Below are 21,153 nucleotides of genomic sequence, written 5' to 3' on the forward strand. Positions count from 1 at the left end.
CAAGCCATTGTCGCTTCTTGGAAATCGCTTGCGTTTATCTAATCCTAACCCATTCTTCAAAGGTAATTTCACATCTCATGACTGTGTGAACCCTTCTTCAAGGACACCAGCCACATGATCTGCCTCCTTGAGTTCCTCTAACATATCCTGGTCACCTTTCTACTTGATTAGCAAGAACCTCCGAGCTGCATGTGATGCCCAAGTGTCATACTGTCTCCCTCTCTTCTTGATGTGATTTATGTTACTGCTTTCAGTTCCATTTTAAAGTCTCTTTGGAAAACAGACTTTTTCAACAAGAGGACTCAAATGCTCCAGGCCTGGTTCATACTAAGCTCTGAAAAAATATTAGCTATTAGCTATTAAGTTATAAGCAAATAAAAAGTTAAGCTAATTACAGCTCATGGCACTCCTGTGGTTCTCATTTTTGAATCTCACTTTTCATTATTAGCTGTATTTTTTTGGCATATGATGTAACTTTCCAATCAGACTTTATTTCTTAAAGGCTGGGCCTTTGACTTACTTTTTTTTTTTTTTTTTTAAACATAGAACAAAACAAATACTCTATAAATGTTCTCTGTTCAGTGAAGAGATATGTACTTCCTAGGAAGACTAACATATGCTTTAATAGGATGCATTGATAAACCTGAAGGATGGGTTTACTGTTCAGTAGTACTTTGTTCATAAATGTGGAAACATCTGCTTTGGGGTTATAGGGAAACTTCTTTCTTTTAAATTTGTATGGGCTTGAAAAATAGTTGTGCTCTATAAATACCCCAGTATGAGTCATTTGCTTAACTAAACAGCTGCTTACTCATTAGCCAAATGCACTTCATTTTAAGGCATACACTTAAATGAATTTTCTCCCATGCCTCTCTCCCTCCCCCAAGAGCCAGAAAAGTGACGTGCAGATACTTTTCTGGAATACAAACGAGATACAGATCTGCCTTTGACATGGGGAATCTAAACTCCATGATGCAGCAGAAAGTCGTCCCAGCTCAAATTCATAAGCTGTCTGTATATGCTCTGATTGTTCTTGTAACACCACAGTCCTTCATTTTCTATTGCCATCTCTCCCCACACACCTCTGGAACATGCTCCCTCTTCCCATTCAAACCCAATGTACCAATTCTCCCGCTGGGGCAGCTGGTAGGGCTTTGTTCTTTTTGTTCCTTCTGTCACCATCGACCATTTCTTATGCAGGTAGATAGTCTGCGTCAAGACCGCTGGCAGAAGCCATTTATTTTCATAAGTGGAAGCAAATGACAAGTATTCTTATAAATCCTTTTGTAAATATGGAGACACAGATCAACCTCTACAATGAGTGGCATTCAGCTATCACTTTCTATTCTTCAACTTATTTTGAATGATAAGTTGAAGTTACAAAGCAACGACTCACATCTTTTTAAATTTTTATTTGGATTTAACTTTTTTTTAAAGATGAGGTCTTGCCATGTTGCTCGGGCTGGTCTCGAACTTATGGCCTCAAGCCATCTTCTAGCCTCAGCCTTCCAAATATGTGGGATTCCACCTGTGTACTACCATGCCCGGTTTCACACTTTCATTTTCTTTAAAACTGGTCAATATCACCATGAGTTCCTTCTTTTGGAAGCCAGTAAATGTCTAATGTTTTGGAAGAGTCCAGAGGAGAACTTTGATTTCTAGAAAGACCAAATGGGAAGAAACAGATACAGTCTCCAGAGTTCCATATATAGTGTAGCTATTCTCAGCAGGATTCCAATCCAATGTAGATTTTTTCTAGCCTGCGGAGGACATTTTCAAACGCCCAGGGCTGACATTTAGCTGGTACCCATTTGGTATGAATGTACTTTGTTAAAATCACTTTTATACCAGTTGGTAATTACCTCTTGTCCTGAGCCCCCCGGATACTGAACCCTTCAACGCTGACACCCTGCCTTCCACAAAAACGTCCTATGATTTAGCAACTAAAAAGTTAATGCCTGACACAGGATCAGGATGAGGCTCTGACTATGCAGAGCCATTCTGAGTGGACACTGGTTAAATATCTTGAATATCACCCTGCAAATAGCGCTTGTTTCCAGGTGTGTTAGGTATTAATTTTCTGGAAAGCAATCTGTGCTAGCTTTGAGAATGAGAGCATTTACCTCCCTCGGTTTATTTACCTCCCTGGGGTTTATTTTCCTCATCTGTCAACTGGTAGAGTGCCTTGGCTTAGGGTTCAGACTGGGTTCCAGAGTTGCCTCAAGGGGAGATTGTTGATGGATAGAAACCTGGCCCCACTTCCTGCAGAGCAGCTCCTCCTCCAGGCCTACTCACTGGGGTCCCCATTTCCTCCATTGTTTGGAGAAAGGAGTTTGAAAACTGAAAACTGAATTTTGCTGCTAAAAAAAAGTTTGGAAAAAAACCCCAAAAAACTAGCTTCAATAAGCACTAATCTTTCATCCTTTCTAAAAACTGTAAAATTCAATTATGACTACAATTAACAGAAAGAATGGCATCTGTCTACCAAGAGCAAATAGCTACATTGGGCCTACTTGGTACCAGGCATTGTTCCAAGTGCTTTGCGTGTTTGAACTCACTTCACCCACAGAACTATGCCTATGTTATAATTTATTTTTACAGTTATTAAAGTCCAAAAAGTGTATGTTCAGAGGTATTTATTTTCACTTTTATAATTTTCTTAGATACATTTGAGGTTATAATTTATTCAAAGCTAACATTCCTACAATGACTATTTAATGAAATGTAATCATGATAACGTCTTTCTTATATGCTCCAATTACAGATTTCTATGCATATTTTAAAGAGCGTTTTGTCTTTAACATTTGGATTTTATCTTGACATCATTAGATTAACAGTATGTACTATACTTTATAAATTATACATTAGACTATGTATGTACTTTCTCTGTGGCTTATACCAGTGGTCCCCAACCTTTCTGGCACCAGGGACTGGTTTCATGGAAGACAGTTCTTCTATGGACCAGGGTGGGGGATGGTTTTGGGATGATTCAAGCCATTACATTATTGTGCACTTTATTTCTATATATTAGATTGTAATATGTAATGGAATAATTATACAAGTCACCATAAGGTAGAATCAATGGGAGCCCCGAGCTTGTTTTCCTGCAACTAGATGGTCCCATCTGGGGGTGATGGGAGACAGTCACACCAAAGTGTGTTGCTTATGTCCAGTTCACTCTGCAATCTCGTTGGGTTGCTGTCACTGCAATCTCAGGATATTCTGCCTTGACTTTAACCCAGATCGTATGGGGATTTGAAGTTCTCTCAAACATACATTTAAGGACACTAGATGCAGCTATACAACTGAAGTACATCAACTCACCTGCCACTATAAAGCCTGCCACCAGAGGCAGCTTAATTGTCACTTGCCACACACTGATAGGATTTTGATAAGAGCCTGCAAGTAATTGATTTATTATGGTCTCTGCACAGTCAAACCTCTCTGCTAATGTTAATCTGTATTTGCATCTACTCTCTAGTGACTGCATCACTACCTCAGCTCCATCTCAGATCATTGGGCATTAGATTCTCACAAGTTGCGTACAACCTGGATCCCTTGTAGGCACAGTTCACAATAGGGTTGGTGCTCCCATGACAATTTAATGATGTCGCTGATCTGACAGGAGGTGGAGCTCAGGCAGTAATGCAACTGATGGGCAGCGGCTGTAAATACCGACTAAGTTTCCACTCACCTGCCGTGCAGCCCAGTTCCTAACAGGCCATGGACCCGTACTACAGGAATGTCTGAAAGATGCACTGTGTACTGTACGAGTGTCAGTCTGTGGCCTGGGGGTTGGGGACCTCTAGCTTATACTGTTTGTTTCTTCACTTTCAACCAGACCTGGAAATCAGTTTTTAATGCCAGTCCGTGGCTGTGGCTCTGGGTAGCTGTAAATGCGCTCAGACATTTCCTGAGCTCCAGCTCCTGACTGCCATGGCTTAACTGGGATAAATAGCTGAATGCAAATCTGAGCATGAAATTCCTTGTCACTGTCCTTTTCCGGAACATGAGTTTATGGAAGGCATCACGGGCCCTGCCTGCTCCCTCCTGCCTCCACTGCTGCGCTTCCGAGGCACTGGGTTGCTCAGGATCTTGTGCTTTTCCCTCCCAGGGCCTGGTCCCTGTGCTCCTGGATGGAAGGGAGTTGCTGGCCATAGTTCCCTGGTTCCCTGGAACAGCCTAACTTGGGTCCTTGCTGGTGGACGGCACTGTCTTTTCTTAGTGAGTCCAGCAGAGTTGGGAAATGGAAACTATATCATGTGAGAAAGTAAAGCTGCAAGGGATGAGGAGGAGAAGGTTCTGAGGGTTCCTGTGTTTTAATAAAGTAGCAAAGCACAGGAGAGAGGGATTCCACTAATTCCTGTAGCCTTTACAGGCAGGAACAGAGCTGGTGTCAGGCAGGCTCGGAGGCTGTGTGTCAATGAAGAGAAGGAAGCCTTCCTGTCCACTGAGCGATCCACACTGAGGCTGTATCCACACAGTCATTGTATGATAACTCATCAGGGATGACAGATGAATCCAAACAGGATGTGTAGCTTGACCAGATGAGCTTTATGCAGCATTAACTATCCATCCAAGACTTCAACTATTTTGTCTTAATGATCCCCAAAACAGACGTTAACTTGTCAGTCTTGACTTGAAGTTAAAAAACAAAAGACCTCATTTCTTGTATCTCTAAAGCACCAGCCCATTCTGAGATTTTATAGTTTCTTGCTGATGTCTTGCTCAGACTTTTTCAATAAATATTGAAATGATTAGAATTAAATAGAATTCTTATATATTTGTATTTGTTCATCTCCTGTCTGTATTTTGGGTTGGGGGGATAGAGTTCAAGGAAAAGGGTAAGAGACATGGTTGGTTTATGTCTGGAGTCAAAGCCTTATGTTAATGAGGAAGCTCTGTCAGGGGAATTTCAGATATTGGCCAGTGGCAGTGGTGGGAACCTGGGGGTTGGTGTCCTTGAAATAATATCACAGAGGTGGTGAGTGGCCAGTGTGCCTGGATGACCCAAAGTTGAGTGAGGTCTCTTCTGGAGGCTGACTGCCCAAGCAGCCTGAAGAATCACATAGATACTTTTTGGTTGGTATTATCCTTCTCCCTTCTCCCCAGAGCTATGCCTGATTTGGGCTGAGACAGCAGAAAATACACAATGCATGTTTCAGACATTCCTGCTTTAATATATTAATATCTCGCTCACTCTCCAGACCAGGAATCTCATATCTTGTCCTACCCTTTTCCACACAAAAAGAAAACTACATTACATATAGAATATTTAAGTGTAGCTGTTACTTATCCCATTGTCACTAGCCATGTTGACTTCTTTTTTGTACGTGTGTCTTGCCTTGACACGCTTTCTTTATTGAAGACCATGGAAAAATGGATTTCTTTGTGATATTTTGAAAAATGGCAAATTGAAGAGATTTTTATCTCTGGAGACTGAGCTTTTACATCATAAAGTACTTCTCTCCCCGATGGCTAACCCAGTCACATAGTTCCACAATAAACAAGATAAATCTAGATTAATAAGACAGTATGTACAGAAAAATCCTTTTACTCTTTGTGGCTTCTTTCCCTGTGCTTTGAAAATGTTCATTAAAAATCTCCTACTTAGTCTGCCTCATTATATTGGTTTACTCATCTTGGTCTCCCTATTTTAATGATTTAAATCACAATTTGAAAAGATTTCTTGTTTGGAACATCCTTGGCCAAGCCATTACTTTGTAAAGTAGGGAAGTCTGGAGGCCCTAGTTGCTCTTTAGAACTTAGTTCATAAAATGATTGTTAAACACTGATCTATCAGCTTTTCTCTTCTCTTTACCAAAATTAATAATTCACACGAAAGCCACCTATTTAAATGGAGTCTCAGCTGGGTACTGTGGTTTATGCCTGTAATCCCAACACTTTGGGAGGCTGAGGCGGGTGGAATGCTTGAGTCCAGGAGTTCCAGACCAGCCTGAGCAACATGGTGAAATCTGTTTTCTACAAAAATTAGCCAGGTGTGGTGGTGCGCAACTGTAGTCTCAGCTACTGGAGAGGCTAAGGCGGGAGGATCACTTGAGCCTGAGAGGCAGAGGCTGCAGTGAGCCATGATTATGTGACTGTACTCCAGCCTGGTGACAGAGCCAGATCCTGTCTCTAAATAAATAAATAAATAAATAAATAAATAAATAAATAAATGGAGTTCCATTGTTAGCAACTTACACAACCTGGAAAAATCAACTGAACTGTAAATATTGGCATGGATGAGTGCATAAATACTTTCAAAAAGAATTACAACTTCTCTGTAATAACCATCAAGACTATTTAGCTAACAGGAGGTCCCTGGAAGACCTTTCAGATCTGTCTGTAAAAGAAAAGGAACCCTGGCAATTCACAAGACAACCCAGCGACGTTGCATCTGCTCCTGGGGCAGGTAACAAAATCCAGTTTTAAATTTTGCTCTAAACAGTTAAGGAGATAATCAAGTCAGCTTGGGATTGGGTTGTGCACAGGAAGGCTGCAAAAAGATTACAAAATAGCCTCCCCCTGGCAGAAATGTAAAAAAGCCATTCCATGATTTTTTTTTTTCAGTTCTGCCAACGATTCATCTTCAGAAGACAAGCAGATGAGGAGACAAAACCTACTGATGTGGGTACCCAAGCAGGAACCCCCCTCTTGCACCGGCGACTCAAGTGGGAAGAAGGTAGGAAATCAACAGCACAGGGGAAAGAAAGGGAAAAGGAGTTTAGAAACAAGATAAGACAGGCTTCTTTTGAATAATGGAGAGGATTCTTAGAAAAAAGAAAAGAAACAGAATAAATTTGTATTCACTGATTCCATTTCAGCGCAGCAAAGGCTCATTGGCTTTAATCAATTGCTTTCTTACAGAGTTTTGTCCATATGTATGTGACAAAATCCGCGGTCATTTAATGACAGACTTAGAATGTGTGCTGAGAATGAAACCGTTGAGATTTCCTTGTCTTTCCTCCTTTCAGTAAAAATCAGGAAGGGGAGAAAGGGAGGGGGTGAGGGTGGGACAAGGAGACCAATATTTTATAAAAGTGACAACACGTTTTACATTTGAATTATTTATTTTCCGTGATGGAATTTCAAGTGGGTTATTGCAAGGAAAGGAAAAACTGGAAATTGACCAAACATGGTCCAGGCTGGGGATGACGAGTTTAGTAGGGGCTTTAATGGGGCCTCCTAAGCGATTCAGGAGAGAATGAATCTCTCACAGGTTCCCTTCTCATGGGATCACTGACTAAGCTTCCCCAAATCAGGGTGCAGCAACAAAATCAGGGTGCAGCATCTTTTAAGTGGGCTTAAGAAGATCCACTTAAAAGCTTATCATAGCGAGATGTTGAGAAGACAAAGTTTTAGATTTTTATAGAGCAGAAAATGATTCCTTTTGAACCAAACAAAAGACAAGATACATGACATGAGGAAAAAAAGCTTCTGTCTAAAAGCCCGACGTGTGTAAGACTTTCCCTCCACTGTTGTTTTCCCTTTGGTTTGGTAAGAATGTGGTGAGTGAAGTAAAAAGAAAAGGCGAGGAGAACCACAGAGACCCCCTCGAAGCGTAAAACGCTGTTAATTAAGAGTGAGAACGTTCAGTGGCCGGTGACCCTCCCTTTCCTAGGCCACCATCCCCAAGGCTTGGCTCTTCCCTGCCTTGCTCCAGGTGGTCCAGGCAAGGGCCTGGATGGGGGTACTGAGGGTGGGGGAGACAGCTCTGGGTCCTTCTGTGCCACTTCCTCCCTGTGCTGGTGTTTCAGCAGCAATCTGCTCCTCTGCGATGGCAGCCTGTCCACAGCTCTAGTGCCCACAGACTTGGGGACCCCCTTCCTTCCCCTCGTCTGACTCTTCAGGCCTACAGTGGTGAGGGCTTCCCACTGTGCTTATCTCTGGGTACCTCAGCCTCTCTGGCTGTATTTTCTTAACCCTGCTCCCTACTCTGTAAACAGACCCTACTTTAAGTTCACCTCAGCCCTCTTAATGAGATTCTCTTTCATGGGATTCTGACTGATAGAGTGGGGCTAAAAAGATCTCAAACCTGAAAGAAGCTGAGAGGAGCTCAAATTTCGAGTCACAAAAACCTGGATGCTTGCCACGATATAGAGGAGGGCAAACCATTTATTATTTATACAATTTCAGGCAAATAGGTTATAGAAATTCCAGGTACAAAAGATCTGAAGAGATGACTAAAAACCAACTAGGATTAATTATATTAATCATGGACTTTTAAAATCATCAGAACCACTAGCTGCTCAATTACAAAGTCCAAAAAGACTTCAAGAATTATTCAAAACTAAATAATGTCAACTCTCTAGAATGATTTATTCAAATTTAAGTAGGCCAGACTCACAATTTGGAGCACAGTTCTTTAATACATATAGATTCTAATTTTCTAAAAGAGAAAGAAAAATGGATTTGTTACTTGACTATTAGAAAATTCGTTGCATATTTAAAAAGCAAGAGAACTTAGCTGTCTGCCTGGTTCCAGTCTGAGGTATAAATGTTTACCTCATCATATATTAAGTATCTATAGATTATGCTCAATACTTTTTGCAAAATGTAGCATAAAGTCACTACTCATGCCATTAAAATAGACAACAACTATGTAATTTCAGAAAATGTAAATAAGTTTTCCTAGCTTTTGATTTTTTTTTTTTTTTTTTTTTTTTTTTTTTTTTTAGCTTTGGCCTTATCCTTTCAGGTAGTGGCTGGCATTATGGATTAATTACTTAATACACTTTTGTTGCCTTAGAATTCACTGAGTTGAAATGGAGTGAGAGCTACGATGCTCTCAGAATGTCCTTAAAATGTGCTGCAAAGAAGCCTGGGTGAGTAGAAGAAAATAAAAGGAATGGTGGATACAAGGAAAGGTTAAAATGAGGTAGGAACTAAATATTATACTGGCACTTGGGGTTACTATTTATGAATTGTTCCTTTCTGGCAATGCTCTACTCTTTTGTATCTTCTTTGGGACAGAAAATTCCATAAGAAAGACCTTTCCAGGAAGAGCTTGTCCCTAAGCTTATGGACTCAGGGTTTGAACAAAGCGTCTCTTCCAAGACCTTGTGAATAATATGCATATGGTCCATATAACTTCACAAAGTAAAGTTAAATGAACGCATTCTTTTCTTGCTATTAGACCCCGTTTATCGCACTAGCTGCTGGTGATTTGAGCGCTCCTTTCCAAGCCTCTTGAGAGTTCTGCTCTAACAACACTGCCCCCTAGTGTTCTCTCGCTTTGGTGCAACGTGAGTAAAAAAACCACAAGATTGACTTTCAATACACACACACTGTATTCATCAGTGTTTTGCTATAGAGAATGTAAGATATCTTTCTGTAAATTATTTATTTAATCTTATTTATTTATCCCAATAAGATATTAAAGCATGCTAAGCTGGAATGATTTTTTTTTCATAAATGGGTAAAGGCAAAAGTAAAAAGTTTAGATACTATGAAATAATTCCTGATCTAATAAACGGAGACAAATTACCTAATATTTTTGGGCACCTATTATGTTAGACATGTAAGAAATACTGTATTAAAGGTGAAGTCTAAGTAAGCCTAATTCAGTACTTAACTTTTAAAGTTAGAAACATTCTAAATATATTTATTAATTTGATCTCAAATTTGGGGAAAATAGTAAAGATGGAAGAGAGAAAAGGGAGAATTTAAAAATTTTACATATCTAAGTGGTTTGGTATCATGTTTTAATTGAAAAATATTTTAAACAAGTCCATTCTGATAAGATGTAGAAATTCTACTTGCAGCTTTAGGACAAAGTGAATTTAAAACAAAGGCTTTCTACTTGAAATGTGGCCAGTGTGACTAAGAAATGGAGTTTCTAAATTTTCATTTCATTTTAATTAACTCCGTTGATTTAAATTTTAAAACTGATACTCAAATCAGTCATTGAAAACTTTTAAGTATGTTTGTAACAACTTAGGTATCTGAATCTATTTTTTTCAAATGTAAATTTTAAGGTATCTACTTAGATTAAATATTCCTAATAAAAATATAGCATTTGAATTGCAAGTGCTGTAAGTGAAAAATGTACACCACATTTCAAATATTTCATACAAAGCCAAAGGAAAGTCATATTTCTCATTAATAATTGTTATATTTAGTACATGTTGAAATTGATATTTAGATCTATTATGTCAAACAAAATATATTATTAAAATTAATTATATTGGTTAAAAAATAAAAGTTTTCTAATAGTATAGAAATCATAACTATGTATTTATCTATCTGAACAAACTGAGAGAATTAAGTTTTCAGATTATTAAAAATTGAAAATCTATCTGTTTTCCATGGTGCAGTTCATAAACCACTGGTGATAAATTACTTCAGCCAATGCAAATATATAGGCTTTTTATTGTTATGCATTATCTGAGCAATAGTGAAAATGAAACTGAGATATCAAATCTATGATTTTGCAGATACTGATGTTTAGGACTACATTACACATTAATTACAGTGCTCATGTTTATAAATTTTTAGTAACTTTGACCCCACCATTAAAACGGATTAGAAATATAAGTTGCAGAGTTTTCTAAAGCCTGGGTTTTACTGTTTCTATCCTCTGGTGTCATTTAACATGTTCCTCTGTCCAGCGTATTTCCTGTAAGTTGTAGTTAGAATTAAGAACAACACCATACAATAGAAATATGAGCCACAAATATAATTTTAAATTTTATAATACACATTTAAAAAAGAAAAAATAACAATTAAAATTAATTTTAATAATACAATTTTATTTAACCCAATATGTCAAAAATATTATGTATGTAGTCAATATTAAAAATTATTGAGATAGGTTACTTTTTTTTCATATAAAGTTTTCGCTATCTGGTTTGTATTTTACATGTACAGAACATCTCAATTTGGCCTACTCTCATTTCAAATGCTCAGTAGCTATGTGGGACTAGTATTGAATATAGTAGACCCAGGGACATCATCAGATTGAGGTTCAATTTTTGGCCAAAATACCCGATAGGTGGTGGTGTGTACCTCCACACAGAAGCATATGTCCGGTGGCCTTTTTGTGATGTTGGCAGTCATTGATTATCATTGTCCACACCCAATAATTCATTAAAGGTTCCAAAATGGCGATACTAGAATTTTAAAATTCCTTCTTCATTTATTAGATGGAATACTTCCATCAAGAGAAACATCTCATCAACTACTTGGTTACTTGGAATAATATGCATAGGGAAGTTAGAAAAAATGGTTGATCTCTTCCTTTTATTTGCTAGTTTTTTAAAATAACGATTTTGGTTTCCTTGCATTTTCCAAGGATGATCAATACTATTTTATTTTAACAGTATCATTAGGAATTCATGAATTTTAATATTTGATGTGTTTCAGTTCATTGCAGAGTTAACTTAATTGCAGAGTTCTGATATCAACAAAGCAGTTTATGATATTCCAGGTCCATCTTGTACACTTCCTTCCATAGACCTGTAATCATCTATTTCTTCAGGGAGCCTTTGATTCCTTTTAGTGGAAAATGGTATGTAGAGAACATTATCTGTGTGTGAAAGATTGAGCATGTTCTGTCTTTTCAGAGAACAAAGCTAGAGAACATGTATTTTAATAAGATAATATTCATGATGAATTCATGATAATGTTTCCTATTCAAATTCAAGTGGAGGACTTTTTTTACAGTGTCCTTTTCCCTGTCAAATTTCAAATTTTATTGACATGAATACAATTATTCATTTGCTGTATTCATAATACACACGTGTAACAGTCGAATAAATATAAGACTACCACTAGCAAAATGATTACAAAAGTCAGCTTAAGATACTTTGCAGTTGTTTTTGTCCTTATGATAAGATTCTGCTAAAACAGTCAAATTACTGTGTTTTACAGTCACTTGGAATAGTCCCTTAGGTGCTGTTCTGCCACCTACTGGATAGACAGGCTCAACAGGCTTATTTTACTTTTGATGTTTAGGAATCACTTTATTTTAAATTTAATTTTGCTTTATAATAACGCAAAGCTTTCCATGACTCTAAAGTCAAATTTACAAAACAAGTCTAGTTTTTCTCCCTGTCTCCTCAATCTTATTTCCTTTCTTTACCTTTAAATATTTTATCTTTAAAGGCAGTGATTTATATGTCCGTTAGTATATATTTGTACATAATTTGTAGACAAATTATACAAAATTGATATATATTTGTATTTTTTATCCCATATCTCCTTTGTTAGATAATTGGTAGCATACTATACAGACTTTTCTCCACCTGAAACATATACATTATTATTAAAAGTTTATATGTATATAACCTGGAGTGTTGCATTTTGCTTTGTTAGGTAATCTGGAAATCTTTTTATAAATGTAAATGTAATCAGTAAATGTATTTTTAGGATCCAAATGCTTGGCATCACCTTTGTCACATTTGTTACATATTATTTCCATCCATACAAGCATGCAAACATATTCACATCTATATACCGGTGACTACCTCTATCTTTATTGCCTTACATTTCTACCCTTTTCCTATGTGGTCGATATCAAGGCTGCTCCATGAACTGTTTGCTACCAAGCTATGATGACTTGTGAATAGACAGTAAAAACAACAACAACAACAACAAAACACATTTAGAAACATTTAAAGTAATTTGATATTGCCACTAAATTCAAGTATATGATTTTGTATATTACAAGTGTCGCTTACAAATTATTGGGGAAAAAAAGGAGTCCTTCTTACAGAGTCTGAAAAGCACCTGCCTACATTATTTGCTTGTGTGCATGTGTTCTCTCTCGCGCGCCTATCTTTCTGTTCTGTGGGTTTTCTTGAGACAGGGTCTCACTCTGTCATCGAGGCTAAAGTGCAGTGGCACCAATATAGCTCATTGCAACCTCAAACTTGTGGGATCAAGGGATTGTCCCGCCTCAGCCTCCTGAACAGCTGAGACTACTGGCACATGCCACTGTGCCTGGCTAATTTTTAAAATTTTTTGTAGGGAATAGGGTTCTCACTTTGTTGCCCAGGCTGGTCTTGAACTCCTGAGCTCAAGCAATCCTCCCACCTCGGCCTCCCAAAACGCTGGGATTACAAGTGTGAACCACTGCACCCAGACTCTTTTTGTATTTAGAAATGTTTGTGCTATTTTGTTCTGAGCCCTTTATTAACATGTTTATATAATCTAGAATTTTATTAATATCTGTAAATAATACCTTTAGTCCCATTTTTACTTTTTTCCCCCATCCTACTATGAATAAAATTGAAATTAGCTAATAATCCCTTCTTCACCTTCTCCCATTCCCTGGCATCTATTTTCAACAGGTATGTTTTTATTCTCCATTGATATCCTTGAGGCAATCACAGAGCTTACTCTACTTTTTACATTCTCTTTCCAATTTATGCCACTCATTTTTTACAGTTAATTGCATATAGAGAAAATGGCCATCACATTTTATACTCTCTCCCTTGTAAACTACAGACATTATGAGTTACACAAAAATGTCTACTTAATGTTCACCGCCAGTTCTATTGTCGATGTCTCTTTAGTCATATTGGTTTTCTGAGGCTTGGTCTCCATAAATTCCCCAGGAAAGGCTCATAGGAACATTACTCCCTGAGTTCTTGTATGTTTATTAAGAATTGTGACCACGGTATTTAAAGATCAGTGTTGCTGGGTATAAAATCTTTAGCTCACATCTGCTTTCCTTAATATTTCTTAAATATTTTATACCATTTCTTCTGGCATAAAGCATTGTCAAAAAGTCTGATGACAATCTGATTTTCTTTCTCTTATAAGGGATACTGACCTTTTAATTAGTGCCAAAAAAAAACCCCTTTTTTCTTTTTATTTAAAGGTCAATAGTTTTACTAGACTATGTTTATATGTGGCCCATTCTGGGTCAATAATTTTACTAGACTGTGTTTATATGTGGCCCATTCTGGGCCAATTCCACCAGGTATGTCCTTTCAAATGTTGGGCAAGTATATTTTCAGGTCAGAAAAGCAGGTTTTGAATTATAATTGATAATATTTGTTCTTTCATTACATTGATTTTCTTTTTTAGGAACTTCTATTTCATGTTCTTTGGTTCTCCTATTCCTACTGTCTATGCCTTTTTCATATATATTTTAAAATCTTTTTATTTTAAAAATATTCATTCTTTCCTTTTCTATTTTTCTTAAGGAACTTTCTGTGGTGTTCATTCACTATTTTGTTTCTTCTAGTCTAGTCTAAAATTTCGAAATAAGTTTTTCCTTCAACTCTAATATTTTTCTATTTCTATAAACTCCTTTTCAAGTCTTTGTTTTTTCAAATTAGCTTCTTTTTGAGTTCTTAAAATTCTGGGTTATGCTGTTCTTTAAAAGTTGCTATCTTTTTTTTCAGCTTGATTTAAAATATGAGGCTACATTTTCTTCTGTTTTGTTTGCAGATCTTTCTGGCATGATTTTATTGCCTGCAGAGACATTACATTCCTCAATCCATTTTTCTTTATGATAGATGCGATGGCCATTTTTTTCTTTTTTAATGTTTAAGTGAGATGAGTTTTCTTGTACTCTTAGAAGAGAAGAGTGAACCAGGATAGCTTCCTAGCCCTAGAGATTTAGAGCTGCCTTTTCTGTTATTTTTGGATGTGTTTACAAATATGTATCTGGTATCTGTTGGCTCTTTGCTCCTCCCTCCACTTGTATCTGCGTCTTCTTTCTTTTGCCTCCTTTGCTCCTATTTGTCTGTTTCCTGCTCAATTTGGATTCTATGCCAGTAGTTTCTCCTCAATGTGGGGTTTTGCTGTGGAGGAGATGGCTATTACGGGTCCCTTTAGGGTCCATGGGGCACAGGCTGCTCCAACACAAGCTGATTCTCTTGTGTTCACCCACAAGTTGGAGGCAGCAGGACTTAGGGTTTTCAGCTGCCCTTCCCAGAGTGGCCCACCAAGCCTTACAGTGGGTACTTGTGAACTGTTTTTGTTTCTCTGCCTCTTGGGGCCATCAGAAATCCCTTTGTCCTCTTTTCATTTCCTCTGATGTGTTGAAGATACTATACAGGTCTTAATCTCACCAGTAGTTTATTCCAACCCACACATATTTGGAGGGATTTACAGGGAGGGATATTTATAGGGATATGTTTTCCCGCTGCTTTATTGGAGATGTTGTCTGGGAGGTTTTGCTTTTGTTATCTTAGTTGCTCTGTTTCCATGGGGTGGTTGGAGAGATGGAAAAATTACGCCACCTTGCCACCACTTTCCTAATTACTTTAAGCAACCAAACTTTTAGTCTACTTCTGTTGTACTTTGTTAGTAAGCATCTACCTGCCTGTCTATGTTAACAGGTTTTCTGATGTGCTATACACTTGACCTTTGAAGAATACAGGTTTGAACTGCACGGGTCCATTTACAAGTGGATTTTCTTCTGCCTCTCCCCCGCTGCCCCCACCCCGAGACAGCAAGACCAGACCCATCTCTTCCTCCTCCTCAGCCTACTCAACGTGAGGATATGGATAAAGACCTTTATCATGACCCACTCCACTTCCACTTAATGAAATATGTTTTCTCTTCCTTATGATTTTCTTAATCATACTTTTTTTCTTCTAGCTAACTTTATGGTAAGAATACAATGTGTGATACATACTACATATAACATACAACATACGTGTTCAATGACGATGTTATTGGTAAGGTTTCCAGTCAATAGTAGATTATTAGTAGTTAAGTTTCTGGAGAGTCAAAAATTAAACACGATGACTGTGACCCTTTGGGGTTGGTTCCCCTAAACTCCACATTATTTCGGGGTCAACTATTATTTAATCAGCATGGTCATATTGATGTCCATGCATATTAATACTTGAGACCTCAATAGAGAATATGCCCATAGTTCAGGGATCTATTGATGTCTTTCTACACTGCCAGGTCACTATCTCTGTCCCCTTCCCAGTCTGTGAAGAGTCTCTGTGTGTCTCTTTGTTGCCACTGTCTTGAGTCTTCTGGATGCTGATACAAGGCCAACTGAATGTGCATCGTCCATCTGAAGTGCTCCTGTGTGATTACTAGGCCACGGAACAGCCACAAACATCACTCCTTCCTTTCCTCCCCTAACAGGCTTTGAGCCCTGATTCTTCATCAGGGTGGTAGAAGAGAAGTCTTAGAGAACCATGACCCCCGTGGGAACATATTAAAATGATGGGGGAATATACTGGGAGGAAACAATAGTTTGATAAAAGCTTCCCAGTTGGTTCTAATGGAACTCCTCAGGGCTGTAGTTGGATCCTCTGCTCTGGGTAGAGACGGGCAGGGTGCCATGGAATTGGCCCCGGGTCCAGATCACCTGGGCATCCTCAGGCACAGGACTGGGAATTGACTGACTGAGATTTAAGGGATAGGAGAAAAGAGAGAAAAGAAGGCAGGAGCCCAGGGATGTAATTTCTTTTTGGACCCATCTTCTTTTTCAGGTGCTTAATATTGTCTTTTTTTTTTTTTTTTGAAAGCTAACAGATTTATCTTAAAAGCATTTATAGTTATTCCTGCTTAATGTGTAGCTAAGAAATTCTTTCAACTCTAAACAGAAAACAAAGACTTTCATTTTACAGGTAGAGATAAAAGGCATTGAATGAAAAAGTTTGAAAGAGGTGGCATTTGGGGTGAAAGTGTCTCCATCAAAGAAAAACTGATGACATCAGATCTGTGATTGTTTTAATAGAGGGAGAGAATACAGGAAGGCAGAGGGGCTGGGCAGGGGGATATAAGAGATAGGGAGCAGCAACTGGATGCTGGAAATGGTCATAAACTGCTAATTTCATAAGTGTGTTTATCTTCATTTGTGCACAGAAAAATAAAGGCACTGTGTGGGTATATTAATGGTCTATATGAATGCCAGGACTGGTACAGCCTCAGGCTCTAAGGAAGGAAGATGGTCAGGTATTTGGTAAGATGATTTGAAGACAAACAAGTGTCAAAGAACTGATGGTCTGACTTGAGTCTTGGTGTATGATGTAAGAGCTCAGCAGATTATAATATTCAGGATAATTTCGGAGGAATCCACCCAAGCTACAGTGTCCAGGGCATATTAGTAACTGAGGGTCACATAATTAAACAAATAATTCTTACAGATGGTTCATTTGTAAGTTAGTAGGCATTTCTGCTATAAGCAAAAATGTTGTCATTTTGACTTCAGAGAAATAGACAACTTTATATTTCTGAGGCGCTTATGTTTTCTCTATTGTGGATGATGTATCTTCCATTACTAATGAAGGATCATAGGAATTGAGGTAATTGAAACACAGTTCTCCTCTCTATGGTATTAATATTTTTCCCAATGATTGCTTTTCTTTTCCTGTTTCCTGGATATGACAGAGCACATGGTATAAATACCGAACCGCTCGGGGAACAGCCACCCCCAAGGCCCTCTGCCTTCCTCCTGCTCTCCCGGGGAGCCCCTTCTTCCCCTTTCTCTTCCGAATTAACCTGTTCTTCACACCTGGATGTTAAGATTATTCAGCCCCTTTCCCCAGTCAAGGTTACTGTTCTATTTTTAGCCTTGAAATACAGATGAATTACACTACTAGAATATTCACTGATCAATAATGTGAAAAAACAAAAGAGAGAAATTATGAGTCAGAAGAGGTAAAATAGTGAGTCACCAGAGTACGTCCCTATTCTATTAATTTCAACTGCACAGTCTATAACAACCAGTGTGTGAGAGTTTCAGCCTTCATCCAAATAACATATGTGAAACCACAAAGGAATTCAAGCTGCAGACAACAAGGCACATTTAAGAGGTTACAGTATTAGTGTTGAGCTTGGGGACATAGAATAGAGCATTGATTTCTGATAAATTATTGGGCATTGACATTTTTGGCATGGGCATTTCTTTCTATATTATGGTTCCATAAAAAGTCAGTTTGGGCCCATTGATTGCCTCAGAGGGAAGTGTGTGTGTGTGTGTGTGTGTGTGTGTGTTAGGTGGAATGTGCTGGATTTGGGAGGCGTAGTGGGATGTTGGAAATTTAGCTGTACATGCCCAATAACGTTAGCCTTTTATATTTTAATTTAGGATATCTGGGCTCCATTCTTCCCTGACGCTTCCCAACCATGACTTACCTTTCTTAGCGCCGTTGTCATTCAATCAGGAATTCGCTCGAGCAGACCCGCTAGTGGCATTCAGTGGATCCCAGAATAGATTTAGCCTGTTGGGAGCACAATGCATGTTTTAGTCTCCTGGTCACATACAAATGAAATAGGAGGGGGTGACAAAATATTGGAATTTAGGAGGGCCCTATGACTTGATTTTCTTTTGCATATTAGACAGACTTCTGAGACGTTTGAATCTTTGAATTGTTATGTTTAATTACTTACACCGAAAAAGTCTAAGACTGAATTCACTTTTTTTCTCTAAATATGTTTCCTTCTGAATTTCTTTGTTGTGTTTTGGTGATACTCTATTCCCCAGCTGCCCAGTTTTCCAAATTTTTAAAATATAGTTACCCAGTTCAATTATTTATTCAACAAGTATCTATACTGCTGGCATGTTGTGTGAGTTACATACTGGGCACTCTGGGATGGAGAGATAGGTCAGTGCCCACCCTTGGGGGTTCACAATTTAGCGGGTCCCCTTTTGCATCCTCTCCCTCCTGTCCCTCCCGTCAAGTGCACCTGTGTCTTTAGCGTCTTCCTTCCCATCCCTATTGCAGCTGCTCTGATAGGAGCCTTCTCCATCACACCCGGCCCACAGCAATCAAGTGCTCCATGGTCTCAGGGAGCCTAAAAGCTACAGCTTCAAAATCCAGTTTCTCACTCTCTAACCTCTTCCAATAGTTCTCAACCTTGGTTCTACATCAAATGCATTGGTAATTTTTTTAATCTGTCTGTTTTTGACACAGATGCCCAGGAACCCTTTTGTAGAGGGCTTGGTTCATATGTAATCTCTAAATGGTGCTTTCCTTGGGCTTCCAGATAAGAGACAATTACTCATTCCTCTGTGAGTCTAGTTGTTTGTACTTCACTTTTACTGATTACATTGGTATCCCTGTGCCACTCTGTCCATTCCACTAGACCATGACAGCACTGAGGCCAAGAAATGCTACCCTACTCAGCTTTCTGTAAGTATTAGTTCCTTTTACCCCATCTTTAATGCCTAATGATGGACATAAGTTCTTGCTACATCTTCATTTTATCAAGTATTCTTCTCTTGTCATTTTGATTACAGGGAAAAGAGCAACCATGGGAGACTAGCAAAGCTCCTGCATTCTGTTTGTCTTTTAGGGCCAGGGCAGGGCTAAATTGTGTTTGAAAGAAGAGAAAATGAGTTGTTCCAGTTTTCTCTTAGAAAAACTCCAAGAAGCACTTGAAATTCCAGCATTCTCTTCTCTCCATGGGAAGCACCATTTCATTTCTCATTTCTTCATTAATACTCTCTTTTCCTTGTCCCCAAGAAAACTACCACTCTATCCTCACCAACCAGTATAAAGTTACTTGTTTCTTGATAAGAACGGAAGTCACTCTAAGAGTGCTACTCCAGCTGTGGAACTTCACCTGGTTGAATTTTTGCAATCACAGTTGGAGGAGTGTTAATCATAGTTATCACAAGCAGTCTAACTTATCAACCCTTTTGAGTTACATGTCCCTGGAAAAATTAGTGCCTCTGTTCCCTACCCAACCTCTGGCTTTTTTTTTTTTTTTTTTTTGAGACAGGGTCTTGCTCTGTTGCCCAGGCCGGAGTGCAGTGGCACAATCACAGCTTACTGCATCCTTGACCCCCAGTGTTCAAGTGATCGTCCTACCTCACCCTCTCAAATAGCTGAGACTACAGGGAACTAGCACCATACCTGGCTAATTTTTAAACTTTTTCTGTAGATACAAGTTCTCACTCTGCTCTCCAGGCTGATGTTGCACTCCTGGCCTCAAGTTATCTTCCTACCCCGGCCTACTAAAGTGCTGGGATTACAGGTGTGAGCCACTGCACCCAGATACTTCATGGAATAATGCAGTGTTCTATGAAGTGCAATGTTTAACTGAATAAGAAACACAGTAATTGTATAGAAATAGGGCTGTAGCGAGGAGTGAATGGGATAACACAGGTTAAAACTATCAATGTAGCACCTGGCCCATGCTAAGCACTCAATACAAGAATAACCCTGGTAACACATATTATCTTCATCATAGTCAGATATTTCGAAAAGACTCCCTGGGAATAATCATGGACTTTGGAGCCTAGGACAGAGGCAGGGCTTCGTGCTCCCGGGGCAGCTCCAGGAGATGCTGACTGGAAGGGTTGAAAGGTCAAGGACTGAAGAGTGGCTGAAAAGTGAGTAACCCTTAAGGGAGCATTTGGGTTCCAACCCCCACGTTTCCCTTTGTGCTGTTTTGTTACTTCCTTAAAATCATTTCATTGCAGGCCCGGTGCGGTGGCTCATGCCTGTAATCCTAGCACTCTGGGAGGCGAAGGCTAGCAGATCACCTGAGGTCAGGAGTTCAAGACTAGCCTGACCAACATGGCAAAATCCCGTCTCTACTAAAAAATACAAAAGTTAGCTGGGTGTGGTGGCGGGCGCCTATAATCCCAGCTACTGGGGGGCAGGAGGGGGGTGGGCTGAGGCAGGAGAATCACTTGAACACAAGAGGCGGAGTTTGCAGTGAGCCGAGATTGTGTCACTGCACTCCAGCCTGGGCGACAGAACAAGGCTCCGTCTCAAAAAAACAAATAATAAAAATAAAAATAAATAAATAAATAAACCATTTCACTGCTGTGAGGCCTCAGAATAAAACCCTAAAGTTTTCTCAAAAGGGAAATGTGTGTGTGTGTGTGTGTGTGTATTGGCTTGCTATCCGGTCATTTAGTGGTGATTTATCTCAAGGATTTATAAATACTTATTGCACAAACACTGTGGAAGCTAGTCAGGATTCACTCAGGAACTCAACCTGTCTGTATTTTTAGGTAATCTTGAGTTTTCTTTCTATTATTTTGCATGTAAGAGTGGTTCCCCTTTTTGCAGCTTCGTTTTCTGTCAATGGCAAGCTAAAAACCCACATTTAGAAAATATGACTATTCATTTGCTTAATTATCACATAAACTATTTTTTAAAACTGGAATCAGTCACTAACAAATCCTGCTGGGCTGTTTCCTCTGTCTGGACTCCTCCCCACTGGGATTTTTCCACTGAACTTTATGACATACAGTAGCCCCTCCCTCCC

At 38.8% G+C, this 21,153-nt stretch overlaps 2 protein-coding genes across 46 annotated transcripts in view; one reads left to right on the forward strand and one right to left on the reverse strand.

The window, feature by feature from the left end:
- LOC105478829 (DLG associated protein 1) overlaps window positions 1-18,151 on the reverse strand; it is a 493,816-nt gene extending 475,665 nt beyond the window's left edge. For all 7 annotated transcript variants that reach the window (XM_011736479.3, XM_071085837.1, XM_011736480.3 and 4 more), the window contains exon 1: window positions 18,064-18,151. The gene's annotated coding sequence lies outside the window, so the exon portion shown is untranslated. The remainder of the gene's footprint in view (window positions 1-18,063) is intronic.
- The window catches only part of LOC139360127 (uncharacterized), a 149,883-nt gene that overhangs the window by 108,250 nt on the left and 20,480 nt on the right, over window positions 1-21,153 (forward strand). For 6 of the 39 annotated variants that reach the window (XR_011617290.1, XR_011617288.1, XR_011617287.1 and 3 more), the window contains exons 2-4: window positions 6,574-6,685; window positions 8,753-9,248; window positions 11,368-20,266. Coding sequence is in view for 3 of the 39 variants with exons in the window: in XM_071085844.1 (XP_070941945.1) it covers window positions 6,574-6,685; window positions 8,753-8,828; window positions 9,140-9,158 (207 nt within the window). In the remaining 36 variants the exon portion in view is untranslated. The other 33 variants (XR_011617272.1, XR_011617273.1, XR_011617271.1 and 30 more) reach the window with 22 other exon arrangements.

This window comes from Macaca nemestrina, chromosome 19 (assembly GCF_043159975.1).
Source record: "Macaca nemestrina isolate mMacNem1 chromosome 19, mMacNem.hap1, whole genome shotgun sequence".
Taxonomy (NCBI): domain Eukaryota; kingdom Metazoa; phylum Chordata; class Mammalia; order Primates; family Cercopithecidae; genus Macaca; species Macaca nemestrina.